The sequence below is a fragment of the Vanessa cardui genome, chromosome 14, assembly GCF_905220365.1.
Source record: "Vanessa cardui chromosome 14, ilVanCard2.1, whole genome shotgun sequence".
NCBI classification, from domain to species: Eukaryota; Metazoa; Arthropoda; class Insecta; order Lepidoptera; family Nymphalidae; genus Vanessa; species Vanessa cardui.
The window spans coordinates 1,021,276-1,039,894 of NC_061136.1; the positions used below are offsets into that span (position 1 = coordinate 1,021,276).

The 18,619-nt window shown below is 34.7% G+C and overlaps 2 protein-coding genes across 2 annotated transcripts in view; one reads left to right on the forward strand and one right to left on the reverse strand.

The window, feature by feature from the left end:
• The first annotated feature begins 773 nt into the window (after nucleotides 1-773).
• LOC124535008 (fragile X mental retardation syndrome-related protein 1) lies at nucleotides 774-16,854 on the forward strand. Its single transcript, XM_047111028.1, has 14 exons — nucleotides 774-929; nucleotides 1,295-1,347; nucleotides 1,423-1,576; nucleotides 6,936-7,099; nucleotides 7,368-7,517; nucleotides 7,784-7,870; nucleotides 7,958-8,042; nucleotides 8,915-9,259; nucleotides 9,753-9,903; nucleotides 11,009-11,111; nucleotides 11,485-11,626; nucleotides 11,963-12,050; nucleotides 14,226-14,297; nucleotides 15,125-16,854. The coding sequence occupies exons 1-14, from the start codon at nucleotides 879-881 to the stop codon at nucleotides 15,313-15,315; spliced, it is 1,836 nt and encodes a 611-aa protein (XP_046966984.1). The 5' UTR covers nucleotides 774-878; the 3' UTR covers nucleotides 15,316-16,854.
• Nucleotides 16,081-18,619, reverse strand: part of LOC124535013 — a 259,361-nt gene continuing 256,822 nt past the window's right edge. The window contains exon 4 of the mRNA XM_047111033.1: nucleotides 16,081-18,235. Within this exon, the coding sequence (XP_046966989.1) occupies nucleotides 18,085-18,235 (151 nt within the window). The 3' untranslated portion in view covers nucleotides 16,081-18,084. The remainder of the gene's footprint in view (nucleotides 18,236-18,619) is intronic.

Genomic DNA, 18,619 nt, shown 5'->3' on the forward strand with positions numbered 1-18,619 from the left:
AATGATATACTTTTTTTTAGAGATAAAACTAATAAAATACATTAAAATCACCGTCCGCAAGACTGAATTAAAGATTCCTATGCGTTAACGACTTTAATGTAATACATTGGAAAAAAATTAAATATTAGGAATGTCATTTATTTTTAACTTGGAAATTATCAGCAGCCTTGATGTCTCTTAAATAGGAAATGCCAGGAAGTCACCACCTATTTATTTCTGCGACTTATTACTCACTTATCTATATAAATAATAAATTTATAACCCGTAATCCCAATACAAATTAAACAATATAGTAACCCGACTATCTAGTAAAACAGATTATTCATCGTACATGATTGTAAAAAAGTGTAACCTTTTTATTTTATGCTCAAAAGTAAGAAAATAAAAAGATTACCAATATTACGAATGCAGCTACAATTAGCTTATCATTTTAGTGTAAATATCCATATATATATCGAAATGAGTATATGTAATGATAGTAATATATGATTTTTTTTTTAAATATTTTTTTACATAAACTGCTTTTTTTAGGATTTTTGTGTGTATTATATAGATTCCTTCTTTCATCTATCTTAATTCTATTTAATAGTCAATTATTTAATATTATTAAAGTTAAGAAAATTTATAAAAGTCGGGCAACTGCAGAATGGGAATTCCATATTCAAATAAATCACCAATGATTCCTTGATGATTCATTTTAATTTTTGCAACATCCGAAAACATTGCAACTATTTGCTTTTTAAATTTTATGTTGCCAGTATTTTTTTTTCCACTAAAATAATAGTGTCTATGCCTGAATCCTCGATAATGATTGGTTAACAGTTTCTCTTCGAGCTTCATTCTCGCTCTGAAAACGCCAAATACGCTTTCAAACCAAAATGGAGGATTTGTCGGTCGAGGTGTACGGTGAAAATGGTGCTTATTATAAGGTTTGTAAATTGTGAAGTACGTTTGAGTTCAACATAAAACGTATCATTTTCATTAGTGATTTAATTATTCAGTTATGTGAAGCCATCGTTTTTAAGTTTTGTCACATACTTACAAAAATATTTTTCCGGGAAGATCATCGCGGCTGGAATGGACGCCATGTCCGACTGACAGGGCGTGAATTTTCCATGTGTTTTAGTCGATTCGCTTTCATTAATGGAGGCCTAATTGTGAAATCAAGTTTATCTGCAGATACTTAAATTGAATGTATAAGCTTTCTTATATCTGACCCAGAAAACTTATTTATTTCTAGCGCATTACCAAGTTATTGGATCATCACTGTTCTAAAATTTTTCTATATTTTTAGGCCATTGTCACCGACGTGCTCGACAACGAGGTTCTAGTAGCCTTTGAAAATGAGTGAGTTAATACTGGATATATGAAGTGTTATTTTTCACGTAGAATCGTTATTTACATCCATTATTTGCATTTTAGCTGGCAGCCGGAATCTAAGTTTCCATTTTCTCAAGTGTTCTTACCACCCAAGGATACGGGCAAACACACAGAGTTCGTGGAGAACCAAGAGGTCGAGGTGTTCGCGAGGTCAAACGAAAAGGAAGCATGTGGGTGGTGGACAGCTAATATCAAGGTATTAAATTACAAATGTCATATTATCATATCAGGAACTAAGTTTGCCACTTTCTAAATCAGACCTGTGGGACAGAAGCCACATTTTTTTATGAATACCCTCAGGAAGAATCATATTGGAACTTTTATTGTATGTGTAATCTTGACATTTTGAGGTCAACAGCTGCTTTATTCACATAAGTAGATATGAGAAGTGCATGCATAATACAAACTGGTATTTTAGTCCCTATTTAATATAACAGATCCTAATTTGCATAACAGAGCCTCTTATCACTGATCGTAACAAAGAATTATCCTAAAATTAGATTTATATACATATAAATATATGTGTATAATTTTTTTTCCATATTTTTTGTTTTAGCAAGATTTTTTAGTTGATATATTGCTTTATATAAGGCTCACATATATAAAATTAAGTAGCCTAATTTTAGATATCTGAATTACAAAACATTTTTTTTTTAATTTAACAAATATGAAGACTCATAATAAATACAGGTAAGCAAGTATTAAAAAAGAAAGTCTTAAGCAGACCCAATATATAACAATGGTTATATAAGTAAAAAAATATATCAAGTAACACAAATATAGCTCAGACATGCAAGCAAGATAATTAATAAAGGCATGTGTAATTTCAATATCATGCAAAGAATTGAGGGTAAAGCATTATAATGCAATATTGTTGAAGATTCACACATTAAAAGTTTGCACTAAAATTGCAAATGTTAGTGTAATTCTATTATGTATTGCATACATGAATGCTTAAGAAATTTGCACTATTAAAAAAATATTATATTGATTATATTATTTTTTTATATTTGATAGTATAATAGGTACATCAGTAATGAAATAACCAAATAATCTATGTGTACTATGATGTAATGTGTGTATTTGTTTAAATCATATGTTTGATTATTTGTTCTTTACAAACTAACACACTGTAGGCTTTACTACTTCTTTTTAATTATTAGATGCAGATGATGGGATTTTCATTGTATTGTCTCTTGATCTCTGTAATTCTGATTGATTTAAATCATCTTCTCAATTCTTAATACTTCTAATATGATATAATATTTTGAAAAGGAATCTTAACCAAATATTTAAAAATTTGAAAGTGTTTGTTTATATATTTTATCTATTTATCAATAACATATTAGATAATGGATATAGATAAATATAACTCAAATGCAAAGCATCTAAAAATAAACTAGATTTAATATAATTAATTTTTATTCTATGCAAGAGAATAATTTGATTAATATTCTTTAATTAAAAATTTAAATTATTGTAGAAATGTTGTATTGGTTATTATTATACGGCTAGCATTTGAATTGCTGTCTAATGCTATCAATGTGTATAAAACCTAATATTTTTCAAAATCAATCTGGTGTGGAATTGTGTTTTATCTTTATCTTATTCATTACAATTTCTACATAGAAATGTCTGGGAAATGTATATGCTAGTTCTTAAAATCCAGATGCATTATTGTGATATTGATCATAAAGATTGCCTGTGGTGTTTTCTTAAGCATGCATTATGCAACTACTGCATTGGTAGTAATGTGTTTTAAGACAACATAAAGGATACTCAATACCATAGTAAATAATATAGTTCATGATATTGTCATTATTCCAGTGAATTGAAGTGAATGTGAAGCAATAACAAAAAAATGTTTTTGTTATATTTATAGTTTTTTTTAAATACTATTTGGTGGTGTAATAAAATTTACATTCAAATCTTATTTAGTATGTATGAATGATAACTATAAAATAAATGGAGTTCTAATAATGTTAGATCTGTAGCAAAATTACAAAGAATATCAGTAATTTTATTGTTGAATTAAAACATTTATGTAAGTATTGTTTCTTGCACATGCAATGTACTTCAGATGTGCTATTAAATAATATAGCTAATATGTATAGACAAAGGCAAGCATAATTTTCTTTTGATAACAATAAATCAATCATTCAAATCAATATTAACATTTGGAAATAAGATGTTTTCCCTGAGTTGTCAAATACCAATATAGTCAGATTCAAACCGCTGTGCAAACACTGTTAGGTATTAACTCATGATCTTTTATTACTTTTTTTTCTAACTGCAACCATTGTATGTGGTTTATTCTAGCAACAGTTCCTTTTCCAATGAATTAAGTCAAATTTTTGCACTTTTGAACACTGGGTTGATTAAAATCTAGGATATTTAATTTTATTTGTTTCAATATGGTTTGATTTCAGCATGTATTTTAAGAATGTTTCTTTGTTCTTACAAATTTGTCTTGCATATGAGATCTATTACTTAAAAATTGTAATGTAGCAATTGAATCATGTAAGACATATTTCCGGAGTGAAACAACTGATCTTCCTAATATTTTGAAAAAAAAAATTTTTTTTTCATTACGAGTATTCAAGGATACCTATATGGGCTATGACAGTATAGATTTTCCCCTAGCCTCAAAATGATATCCGAATCTGATCAGTATTCAGGAATGTGCAACAGCAATGTGCTTATCCAACAAACAGCGATTTCCTGAATCGTTTATATTTTCTTTAATTAAATAGCATTTCTCGTAGCTCGTAGAATCTCTTGCGCCAACCTTGACTCGGAACTGGGACGCGACCTGTTTAACTGTTTTGTGAGAGTTTTTCTAAATATCTACTCCGTATCCGTATCTCGGATTTATATTATACTTATTTTATACTAGTCGTCGCCTGCGGTTTTGCTCGCGTTTTAGTGTGTTGGTTGTCATGTGTCAGGCAAACAAAGTAGCTTATGTGAATTCTTGGAGTTCAACTTTGCTTTATACCAAAAATCATTAAATTTGGAATAGCGGTTTGATCGTGAAAAAAAGCGACAGACAGATAGAATTACTTTCACATTTATAATATTAATGTAGATTAAAAAAAAGTAAAGTAACAGCCTGTAAATTTCCCACTGCTGGGCTAATGGCCTCCTCTCTCATTAAGGAGAGGGCTTGGAACATATTCTACCACGCTGTTCCAATGCAGGTTGGTGGAATGCACATGTGGCAGAATTTCAATGAAATTAGACACATGCAGGTTTCCTCACGATGTTTTCCTTCACCACCGAGCACGAGATGGATTATAAACACAAATTAAGCAAGCGTATATAGTGGTGCTTGCCTGGGTTTGAAACCGAAATCATCGGTTAAGATGCACGAGTTCTAACCTCTGGGCTATCTCGGCTCGATTCTAATATAGATCTAATATAGATTATAAAGATGTATCGTCCGAATGGTTAAATGCAGTCCTTAACTACAGTGCATTTGTTGTCTTTGTGAGCACAGCTTTATAAAAATTACAAAAATCAACGATACATATTTAAAAATACGTACATCAAAATATTACGTGTTATGTTCGGCTAATGATAATTTTTGATCAAATGAAGTTCAGATCGAATCTAGTTGGCTCAATTTAAATAACATAATATTGCAGTGTCAATCGAAACTAACGACTGAAAAAAATATTGAAACAAGTCGTGAACCGAGATTCCTTACAAACGAAAGTGACTGTTATTCGTAATGAAAAATCAAGATTTAAAGTTTAAATCTTGATTTTTCTAGAAATCTAGGTTTAAATTTTAAACCTAGATTTCTAGAAATTTGTTTAGTTAAAGTTAATAACAAAATAAAATTAATATTGCTTGTTACATCATAGATATATCATAGGATTGATCTAGAACAATACTACTATATATGTACTACTGCAATTTACGCGAGATTTTTTGCTGTTTCTCATTAAGGCCGACATTTCGATACGTCATCATATCAAAAAGCGGCCGGCGAGTTAAAACATTGGTTTTTCAAAAACCCTTTAACGTTATGCTCACTTAAGCAACTATATTTGGTTTGGTTCCATCGCATTCGTTTGGAATGCATGTACTCAATGCATGTGAAATTAAAAAGAAAACAACATAAAATATATAACGTAAATATACTTATATTACCGTTATTATTCTTTAACGAATTACGTTAATCATATATTTATGAGACACACGTGCTCTTGAATTATTTTATAAACTGTAACTGTACTGTAATTAATGTATCCACAAATTGTTTTCAATTCCGAATAGCGTGCAACTAAAGACGTTTTATTCGAATTAATACGTCATATAAAGCATGCGTTTGATGATGCCGTGATATAATGAATTAATCGTACAATAATATTACTATATTATTGTCTTAATATCTAGAACAGTTAAATATAACGCAAAGCTTTTAATTTGATAATATACTTTTGACTGTTCGTTCGATGATAAAATTGAAAGTATAAAGAAGTATTTATCTTTAACTTTGAATACCTTGCCTTTGTGGATTTTCTCACGTTGTAAAGATGAGACTATTTTTGATACATCACAAATACTTATGTCATTCAACTCTATCAGTTTTTCGAGTATAATTTCAACATTATTAGAGATTTTCAAAGTAGTTAAGTATATAAGATGTTCTTTACCTAGCCTTCTATGAAATTAAAACTAGCTGATAACGCCCATTACATAATACATAAGTGATTTATGTATCACAAACTGATACCTATATATATCTCCATACATATGAAAGTCGTTTCCCCTGACTATTTGTCAACATAAAACCTAAACAAATGTAGAAAGCTACATTTTAGATTCTATAGGTTAATTTTTTAACATGTTTATAAAAAAATATATTACGAAGGGAGTTTTATCACTCGAAGACGACGAAATTATAAACTTCTTGTCATGTGTTATTTGATTATGAGAAAGTCTTATTTGTTTAAAAAGTGCAGACTTCGTTTCCCATTTGGTAGTATGTTCTTCATTAGATATTCTATCAAGAAACAGTAATGCTTAGTATCGTTTGTAGTCTGGATTAAAGAGTGAATGAGCCAGTGTAACTACAGGACCCAAGGGACATAAAATTTTAGCTCTCGAGTTTAGTGGCGCATTGGCACAGTACGGGATCATTAATATTTTATAATGCGCTAATATCTATACTGTAGTGAACAATAGCCATCATTGCCCATTTGCGCGTCCGCCTAACTATATTATAAAAAAAATAATCAAATAATTGTTTCTTATGATCTTGGTTTTATATTAAACATTTACACGTTTATTGTATTGATATGCTTTGAAAATAATTTACAGGTTATATTAAATTTTTCTAGTGTGAAGAATTAGTCATGAGTACAATAATTTTATGACTTAACTGTTTATATGAAAAAAAAATTGATTAACAATAAGATCTGTAAATGTTGAACAATGAGTTTACACCATCGGTTGAAATACAAAAAAATGTTATTAGTAAAATAAACTAAACTATGTTTGTATTAAATTTGAATAATTGTTTTTTATTTTGTCTTTTCTTTCAGATGATGAGAGGGGAATTCCTCGTGATAGAGTATTTAGAATGGGACAACTGCTACACAGAGATTGTGCCAAAAGATCGCCTTCGCGTCAAAACTACGAAGACGCCGATTGACAAAAATACCTTTCACAAATTCGAAATCGTAGTGCCTGATGATGCCAAGGACTAGTAAGTATTACTGAAAAAAATGTCTACCGTTACATTGTTTACTATGTAATACGTTTCAACGAAACGAAACGAAACGAAACGTGATTAATTATCGATCGATCAGTAGATAATATTTTTTATGCTCAGAAAATTTATTAGTAGTGTCCCTTTTATAGTTCAAATAGGTTAATTTTGATTTACATTAACTTTTGCTCGTATTGTTAGATTAAAGCACCGAAATCAGTCAGTTTTGTGTAGCGTTGTAACGTGTTATGCGAATAATCCACAGCGCGAAGGTGGAGAACGCGCACAAGGAGTTCCAGAAGGTGATCGGCGCCGCGCTGGTGTGGTACGTGCCCGAGCGCGGCGTGCTCGCCGTCATCTCGCGCAGCGACACTTCGCAGAAGCGCGCGCAGATGCTGCAGGAGATGCACTTCAGGTAACGCCCCGCCGCCCCGCACGCCCCGCGCCCCGCACGCCCCGCGGGGCCGCCGCCCCAGCCTCGCCGCGGCCCCGCCGAACTCGTGCTCACATTACACTGGGAAACTACAGGGCCAAGGGTCATAGATATGCCTCATTGGTAGTATTGAGTTTCCGACATAAAAATAACTGTAGACTGTTTTTGTACGATACTATTATAATTTTTTTATATTTAGAAAATACATAATTTTCTATTTTGGTAATAATTTTTTATGGTTGTTTCAGAAATTTAACGCAAAAACTGCTAATACTTAAAAAGACTGAGGAAGCTGCGAGACAGCTGGAGTCTACAAAAATACACAATCAAGGAGGGTGAGCGAAGACTTTTCTTAAAGTAATTGTAAGTCTGAATTTAACCCGGTTACATATTTTGTATTTCATTACACATGTCGTGCACAGGTACTCTGATGAGTTCAGCGTGCGCGAGGACCTCATGGGGTTGGCGATCGGCACGCACGGCGCCAACATCCAGCAGGCGCGCAAGGTATATGGTGTAACACTAGTATATGGTGTAGTTCTAGTATATATAGACATCGCTTTGTACTGCCGTGTTTTATAATGGAGTATGACAATACCATCAAATCACATCTTACTATTAATAATAATTAACAAATTTTGAAAAAAATATGATATAAAATTTTCAAGCGCTGTCAGTACTTTTAAAATGAAACTTCACGGCGCATGTACCGTTAGTAACGCTATTGAGTGATTAATTTTTTTATTTTCTTACTAATGTAATAAAATAAAAGTAAATGCTATATTTATTAAGTATTTGTGCCCAGGGACTGCTCATGAAAGTAAATTGACTAGAATACAGTTTATGTTATGATGATATGATGGATTAATTTGTCTTTGAAAATCTTTATTAGTGCAAGTAGTTACTAAAACGATTATATCTTAATACAGCTACGTATTACTTTTAACATTTTTTTAATATCTGCATTGTATGTACAAACCAACCTTTTAAGAAGGTAGAATTGTAAATAGCTGACTCCTAAAAATTAAATAAAGAATAAAGCCCTTTGTGGTAGGGCTCTGTGCAAGCCCGTCTGGGTAGGTACCACCCACTCACCAGTTATTCTACCGCCAAATAACAGTACTCAGTATTGTTGTGTTCCGGTTTGAAGGGTGAGTGAGCCAGTGTAACTACAGGCACAAGGGACATGACATCTTAGTTCCCAAGGTTGGTGGCACATTGACGATGTAAGGAATAGTTAATATTTCTTACAGCGTCATTGTCTATGGGTTATGGTGACCACTTACCATCAGGTGGCCCATATGCTCGTCCGCCAACCTATTCCATAAAAACAAAAAAAAAAAACAAAATTTATTTGATTGTTTTTCTGCTACTACAAGGTGGCCGGCGTGTCCAACATCGAGCTGGAGGAGGTATCGTGCACGTTCAAGATCTGCGGCGAGTCGGCTGAGGCGGTTCGGCAGGCGCGTGCGTTGCTCGAGTACGCGGAGGAGAGCGTCAAGGTGCCGCGCGCGCTCGTCGGCAAGGTCATCGGCAAGAACGGCAAGGTCATACAGGAGATCGTGGACAAGAGCAGCGTCGTGCGCGTCAAGGTGGAGGGCGACAACGAGCCGCAGCCGTCCGCGCCGCGCGAGGAGGGCATGGTGCCCTTCGTGTTCGTGGGCACGCGCGAGAACATCGCCAACGCCAAGGTGCTCGTCGAGTACCACGTGGCGCACCTCAAGGTCGGTCCGAGCGTTGAGCGCTCATTTTTATGACAGTATACCTACACAAGCAAGAGAATACAGTGGCGTTCAAATATGGAACAATTCTTAGGGTTAATATATTGATTTCCTAATCTGTAATAAACTACAAGTTTCATTTATGCTAAATATTAAAAATCGGTTATTTTTACTTGTCTTAGAACCGACACTTTGTTATGTATTTTGAAGATAACAAAAAAGAATCATTCGAAAATCAAAAATCAAAATCAAAATAAACTTTATTCAAGTAGGCTTTTATAAGCACTTTTGAATCGTCATTTTACAATTAGTGAAGCTACCACCATATCAAATTATATTATGAAATCATTACTATTTTATATTTTTTAATATTTATCATACATAAAGAGGCAACTCTCGGTGACGCTTAAAAAGGTGAACATTCAGTGACGATGCTTGTCGATACAGAACATTATAACATTGAAGGGTGAATTTTGAAAAGTAACTAATGCCGCAGGAGGTGGAGCAGCTGCGCGCCGAGAAGCTGGAGATAGACCAGCAGCTGCGCGTGGTGATGTGCGGCGCGTCGGCCGCCTACCCGCCGCCGCGGGGCGCGCCCGCCGCCCGCGCGCGCCGCCCGCGCCCGCCGCACGCGCGCTACCCGCCCGGTACCGCTATTGCAATCACTATCATTAGTTCATATCACTAATTCGTCACTTACCGAAACTAAACAGTATTTGTAGAAATAAAATTGTCTCTAATCCAGTAAACAAAACAAATTATCTAAAAAAAATCCTCATTATATTAAAATTTGTAAAGTAGCCTGTAAATTTCCCACTACTGGGCTAAGGCCTCCTCTCCCGTTAAGGAGAGGGCTTGGAATTCCACCACGCTGTTCCAATGCAACCTGCATTGGAATAGCGTGGAAGCCCGGTACCGTTATTGCAATCACTGCGTTCGTATCACTAATTCGTCACTTACCGAAACTAAACAGTATTTGTAGAAATAAAATTGTCTCTAATCCAGTAAATAAAACAAATTTATCTAAAGAAAAATTCCTCAACTCTACTATATTAAAATTTGTAAAGTAAAGTTGCCTGTAAATTCCCCACTACTGGGCTAAGGTATCCTCTCCCGTTAAGGAGAGGGCTTGGAATTCCACCACGCTGTTCCAATGCAACCTGCATTGGAATAGCGTGGAAGCCCGGTACCGTTATTGCAATCACTGCGTTCATATCACTAATTCATCACTTCCCAACATTAAACAAATTTCTCTAATCCAGTAAACAAAACAAATTATCTAAAGAAAAATTAATCAACTATGCTATATGGCCTGTAAATTTGCCACTACTGGGCTAAGGCCTCCTCTCCCGTTAAAAGGGTTTGGAACATATTCCACCACGCTGTTCCAATGAAGGTTGGTGGAATGAACATGACAATTTCGATGAAATTAGATACATGCAAGTTTCCTCACGATGTTTTCATTCACCGCCGAGCATGAGATGAATTATAAATACAAAATAAGCACATATATAGTGGTGCTTGCCTGATTTTTAACTCAAAATCGTCGGTTAAGATGCACGCTTTCTAACCACTGGGCCATCTCAACTCCTAATAAGAATTTGTTAGATTAAAATTTAATCAAAAGATATAAATTAATCCAGTAAGTTTAATGTCAAGAATATATTATAAAATTATATTTGTCTACATTGTTTATATTTCCCATGTAATCGTGCATTAAACTGAATTTTATGTAAGACCGTGTGTGCGCAGGCGCGCGGCGCACGACGCCGGAGCTGGGCGAGGAGCGCACGGAGCGCGGGGAGCGCGGCGACGGCTCCTACCGCGGCCGCGCGCGCCCGCCGCGCCCCAACAGGTGCGCCACCCGCCACGCCACTGCCACTGGCGTCTTGTTAAGCCATTATATTAATTTAATAATTGTATTAACTTAAAAATCAACTAACATGACTGTATTTTTTTAAATGTTGAAAAAGAGTATACTTTGATTGATTGATTGATTGATTATAGTTATCTGATAGTTTGATGAAGTAGCAGAGTTATGAATATACCTCAACTCCTATTGTGGTCTTATATATTATGAATCCACTTGACTGATAACCATGAAATTTTCACCACGATAATCTTATAATATATATTATACTACTAGTATATTACATTTTCAAATTAGTTTGAAAACAATGTATGTTTATAATTCAACAAGTATTAACTTAAAATATGATGTATTTCAGATCGAGTGAGCGTCGCGGCGAGGAGAGGCGCGTCCCGCTCGAGAACGGCCGCGCGCACCCGCGCCCGCCGCGCGACCCGCGGGACGCGCGCGACACGCGGGACAGCCGGGACGCCCGAGACAACCGAGACGCGCGGGACGCGGTGAGACATGCATCATCATCATAATCATCATCATCATCAACAGCCTATTTTTTGTCCACTGCTGGACATAGGCCTCTCCCAGTGCACGCCACTGTGGCCTTTCTCCGGCTGGATGCGAGTAGCCGGAGAAAGACCACAGTGAGACATGCAGTTAGATATTATTTATAAACAAATTATATATATTATTGACAAACAAATTTTGCTAGAATGGTTTAGTTTTTTTTTTTTCATCTTAGTGCGTAAATGAGAATACTTTTTTCCTTAAAAGTATGTGGTATTCAAGGCATTCTTATTTAGCTAACACACACAATCTTATAAATGTTTAAAATTTTACAGAGCGGTCGCAGACGTGATGACAGGCGAAGGCAGACTGATGACGAGAGCTCTGTACTCGACAGCCAGGACGTTTCCAGCGCCGATAGAGGTGCGTCAATTAATACTTAATTTTTATCTAACACTAGTATATGGTGTAGTTTTAGTATATATATACATCGCTTTGTACTGCCGTGTTTTATAATGGAGTATGACAATACCATCAAATTACATCTTACTATTAAGAATAATTAACAAATTTTAAAAAATATGATATAAAATTTTCAAGCTCTGTCAGTATAGTACTACCTTTTAAAATGAAACTTCACGTTAACTGGCGCATGTACCGTTAGTAACGCTATTGAGTGATTAATTTTTTTTATTTTCTTACTAATGTAATAAAATAAAAGAAATTCTATATTTATTAAGTATTTGTGCCCAGGGTCTGCTCATGAAAGTAAATTTACTAGAATACAGTTTATATTATGATGGATTAATTTGTCTTTGAAAATATTTATTAGTGCAAGTAGTTACTAAAACGATTATATCTTAATACAGCTACGTATTACTTTTAACATTTTTTAATATCTGCGTTGTATGTACAAGGCAACCTTTTAAGAAGGTAGAATTGTAAATAGCTGACTCCTAAAAATTAAATAAAGAATAAATTTATTTGATTGTTTTTCTGCTACTACATATAGTTTTAAAGGTTATGTTTAGAATGAAAAACGTGGCCCCCTGTTGGCCCTGTTACAATATTCAAATGGATTAGTTGAAATCTGATATAAAAAGGTATATTTGATATTAATCTTTTATGCTATATTAATTCTTTTTCATTGAATTTAATTAACATTTACCTTTCCACATAATAGTAACATATTCATTTTACACTAATACTACACTAATAATGAAATTATTCAATGCATGTTAAAAGTAAATGTCCCGCAACCATTGCCCTACTGCACTGTAATCTTTAAGTATAATACATTTGATGTAAGATGTATATTGAAGCATAATATAGTACCCCAGTAACAGGAATCCAAAATATAATAAATGCAGAATATAAGTCTTTTTCATTGAAAAATTTAGTTTTTGACAAAATCATTATTATTTAAGGCTGTGCTTAGACTCTAAGGCCGTAAGGCTGTTATACAGTGACCAGTATTTTCATTGTTCATAATCCATAATTATAATATTTTGACTCGCGATTCTTTAAAACATGGCAGTACAAAGTTACTTTACATATATAACATTAATCAGTAAACCACTTAAATTCTTATTATCTTATGAAACTCCATATATGCTTCAAAAATATTATCATTATATTTTAAAAAGACATTCTATTGATTTATTATAAAAAAGTAACAAATTTTTATTGAATAATAATTATGTTTGATGATTTCATTTGAAAACCCGAGACAAGCAAATGGAGTATGAATTTTATATCTATATAATATATTGATGGGCAAGTTCTTGTTATTTTGTAGAATAAAAAGTCTAATAACTATTACCTAAATCTGAAAATATTACTGAATGTGCTAGTTAAAATGTAGTGTGTAGTTTGATATTGTTATGTTTATATATATTTATCTATGCATATAGTGGTTTTGTTTGTTTTGCACCCTATTTATTATTATTACATTTTAATTAGTACATAAACGAATGGTGTTTTTTTTAAATTATTTTTGTATTTTTGATTAGTCGTGGGTGAATAGTTTGCTATTTCTGGATGATCTTATTCTGCCTCTTAGAATTTATAATCATATTTGCATAGTTTGATTGATTAACTCAGGTGATGGTGTCCGTGATCTTCGAGTCGGTCGTAAAGCACCAGTAAAATGACACTTGTTACTGCTCTCGTGGGCTTTACACATGTTTACGTTTCCTAAGGAAAAAATCCTTAAAATCATCGTTGTTACTGTAACAGTAAAGTACCGAAACAAAAGTGACTTAACATATACGTTGGTACAATACGCACAATCTAAGTTGGTCGAGCGAAAATTGAGCCCCTATTATATTTATGATTCGCGGATTGTAAACGATAACGATAATCACGGATTCCGCAATCGTAACCGTCCAAGTCTCGTGGCACACGGTCATCGGAGACCACTCTCAATAGGGACCAACTCAGATCGAGCGAATTGCACGCACACATATTCGAACTAGAGAGACGGTAGCGGCATGCGGTAGGATAGCAGGTAGCGTTAGCGGGAGCGGGCGCGGGAGCGGGGTAGGGCGCGGCGTCCAGGAGTAGCGGCTTGACCCGACTCGTGTGTGTGGTGTGCAGAGTCCGCGTCGTCGGAGGACGGGGCTGCGCCCCCCGGCGCGGCCGCCAGGCGCCGGCGCCGTCGGCGGCAAGGTACTCGCAGCCTGCATGCCCACCTCCACTCCACTCGCACTCACACTCGCACTCCCATCTTACTCATGGACATTTATTCTCACTGCGTTTATTCCGTTTTGGGTGTTGGCTCCTGCTTCGATTGTTCATTTGATACTCGAATTAAAACAAAGTTCACATTTCTTCTACTTTATTTCTATCAAGTCGATTACGAGTTGCATTTCCAGATGAAAATGCTTGTTACAATTATTTATTTTATTAATCTATCATATTCACCATACAGCAAACATTTACACATTTGGCCCAAAACTGATAATTGATATAATTTTTTGTATTATAAAATTTGAAAAAATAGTTATATAGTTACTATACTACTACTATTATTATTTTTGGTTGCCAAACGTAATGAACTGTCATTCTTAATATATTGATAAACTGTGTTTACATATAGTGAATTGTTTTAAATACTAAAGCATGAACCTCTGTAGTTAAAAAGCTTTTTAAATTTACCGTGTTGCGGTAGTGGTGCATGAAAATGTAGAATTTAATTATCACACGATGTAAGATTTTCAGATTGAATAATAAAGGATTTATATGTACATAATTAAATATATTGCGATTTACAGTCTCGGATTCATCGTGCGCCAGTTGCACCAGAGCTTGTCATTAACAGTACTTAACATGCTTGTTATTGATGTGTAGTAAATAGTCTTTTAAAATATGAATTACAAATTTAAATTGTAATATGTTTTCCCTTATTTACTATTATTATTATTAATTAAAAAAACCACGCTGGCACCGAAAGGAGGAGGGAGTGGACATATCTAAATGTGAAGTACTGTCGACAGGAGGCGGGTGGAAGAACGGCGTGGGCGGCGGAGGAGGCGCCGCGGGCCCGGCAGCCGCGGGCGGCGCGGGCGCGAGTGCGGGCGGCGGAGCGGGCGCGGGCGCGGGCGCGGGTGCGGGCGCGGGCGCGGGCAAGGTGCGGCGCGACGCGGCCAAGGCCAAGGCCGAGCCGCTGCTCAACGGCACGGCGTAGGGCGGCGCGCCGACGTCGCCGACGTCACGTCCCGTATCGTGCCCGCGCGTCCCGCGGACGGCCGGCCCTCGCTAGACTTACTCGTATTATGCTTTTGTAAGAGATTCGTGATTTGTATTCCTGATTATTCGATAATATGAAAATTAAACACGTGTACGTCGCTCCCCCGGACGATACCCGCCGATCGCGGCCCCTCGGCGCCCCATGGGAGATCGGACATAGCTCAGTCGGTACCGCGTACGTGTGCCGTAGCTCGTACTCTGTGGTTATGTGATTTCCTATGAAATAAACGTTTCTGTACATATTTTCAAACGTATTTTTATTTGTACGAATACTCGCCGCGCGGTCGGCGACGCGACTGTCGCGTCGCGTCGCGTCGCGTCGCCGCCGCGGGACGTCGGCGTCGAGGCGATACATTCATTTTTATAAAAATACTATGACTAGTCAGGATGTTACAAATACAACGACTAAATTATGACTAAAAATTCTTAAATTCTCGGAAGGGATCCTGGGGTACATTTATTGTGACACTCAGAAATATAAAGTTCTTAACGAGATATCGATTACAAATTATGTACCTACTCTATAAGATTTCACTTAGCCTATACGAAATTCGAGCTAATACAGTTCATAAACTGCAATAAACCGAAGATAATCTTCTCTAGGCAGCGTTATAATAATTATTTACAAAAGGTAACTACATCAGTCATTACAATACTGTGATATGCATTATTGCCGGGATATCACTACTAAAAATATTTACAAAGTACAGATATGCTTCAGGAATGATCTAGAATTTGTGGATTCACTTGATTTTACACGAAATGGGCGACTTATCGCATGAATTATTCGCGGCATATAATGAGCGGCTGATTACAGGTTGCAGATACCGGTATCAAATATGTTATCTGCTGTAGGTATCTGTGATCAAATCTATACTATTATCTAATTAAGGATATGAAGCTAGTCGTATCACACTGGGTCCAAGTAGCTAACTATTGAAATGTCTTCTGTCTACGTGTACAAAGTATAACAGGTTTTATTTGGTATAAGTCCGGCCGGGTGTGACACGGCAGTTCCCAGGTTCATGCGATGAGTCGCTCCTCACAACATTGTATTGACATTAGAATATTGTATCACGTGAATCCAACATTAGGTACGAATTGTATGCAATTAGCATATTTTGATATGTTTTTACGGATATTTGTTTTGTTTTAAAACTCTATAATTAGACATTACCATAAGTTCGAATTTTGGACAATTTTGTAGGACGTTTCATAGTTGTAGGAACGGAATACATACAGATAACGAGTTTCATTTAATTATTCAAACTTCTTGAACAATAAAGTTGACAGTTATAAATTACTGACTTTTTCTTTCTTTTAAAAATTTATTTGTATTGTAAAAAACATTGTGTTTGTTTTTTCTTTTCTTTTAAGTAGAAATATGTTGCCTTTATTTATTTCACTTTACATATAAAATCGTACTCTGATTTGTTTAGACTATTATATCTAATAAACTTTGGAACTGATGAAACTATTTTTTATGTTTTTTTTATTCCATGAAATGCAAGCTGAATGCAAATTCAGAGTTGCTCTATTTAACCCTTTTACCTAATCCTTGTAGCACAAGTTACCATTTAAGGTAATCATCGTTTCTACAAAAATATCTCCCAAAATATGAAATCAAAGTTTAAAATTGTGTAAGTAGTTAAAATTAACATATGTGGAGAACCTATTTGTAGCTTGTTTTATTGTTCTTGTGAATGAATGAATTTAATAATATCTTATTATTCTCACGATTATCCAAATCAGTTGGTATTTAATTTGTAAAATGTAGTAAGTTGCAACTTTCTCCCAGATAAATTTAGTAACAGATAAAATCGAATACTCCATCCAATGAAATGTCCAATATCCTCATCACCATTGTAGATTAACTAATTATTACATTTTTGTGTTTAACTGTAAAGACATACCCACACATGGCATCGACTTGTTGACTTATGGTCGTAATAATAGACAATAACGCACGTATTGTAAGCCACCAATGCTCTTTGCGCTCAACCTTAAAGTGGGAGCAGGCTCCGACACTTTACACAAAGTCTAATTCTCGATGTGCGGATATATCTTTTTGTATTGATATCAACTTAGTTCTATTTGAAAGAGTCTTAACATAGTCATATAAAAGTAATACAACCTAATATACATAAATTATAGAGATTCATATCAATAGAAACTGCAACACCAAAACTATTGAGTAATTATAACTTAATATATATAATCTTTCAAGACATATTTCATATTGAAAAAGTATTCATTTACTTCACTTGAAATTTTTAATATCATAATTACAATGTTATAAATGATTTTGCGAACTATAAATAAATTTTAGTTCTATTGTGTATTTTTATGATCAATAGATAACTACTCTCTAGTCAAAGTATTAAATGCATAATTTGTATTGGATATGGCAGATAAACAATTTTTAAATATAACACTTTTAAACACTTTCCTAATTATATAAAAAAATATTTAATCTTCAAAAATTTTTCAGGGACTTCTCATATTTCGTTGCATTGTTTCTATTGAGATGAACCTTACAAAGTAATTTATAAATACAATTTATATATAATTAATATAAATAAATTTTCAACAATATAAATGGTCGAGTAACTTTATCTGAATTTGCATCACGCCTACAATCTAGAGGGTACTAAACAAAAGTGCCCAGCTTGGCTGGTTTGTCCCCGGCAATAATGAGATGGTGGCATTATAGTAATCGATGCCTGTCTTCATGACACTCGTCGCTCTCGTCAGAATCGCTGTGCGAGCAGTACGAGGAGTCGCTCCAGTGCTGAAATTCCTCCTTGTGATGCTCGAGCGCCATCAGCGACGGGAACAGACTATCGCAGGAGCTGCAGCTGTAACAGAACGGTTAAATCAGTAAGACACTTGACACACATATGACACTAAAACAACTAATAAAGAAATTCATACGGTCTAAACCTACCCTTAAGTTTTTTCAAGTAATTTGTATATATAGTATATATTGTGTCCAAATGTTTTGCAATTTAAAAGCTATCTTAAACATCTTCTCCAGAATATATAACATAAAAAAGCTCAATCTGTATTACATTAATATTTACTAGTGAGCTAAATGAGCTAAATGGTGTCTGTAAACAACGTAACGCTATAGCTACATGTGTGTTCATTTTACATGTAAAGTTTGAAATAATATGCAACTATTTTAAACTGGTAAGTACTTCCTATTCTTACTCGTATTATAATTTGTGAAAGTGTATTTT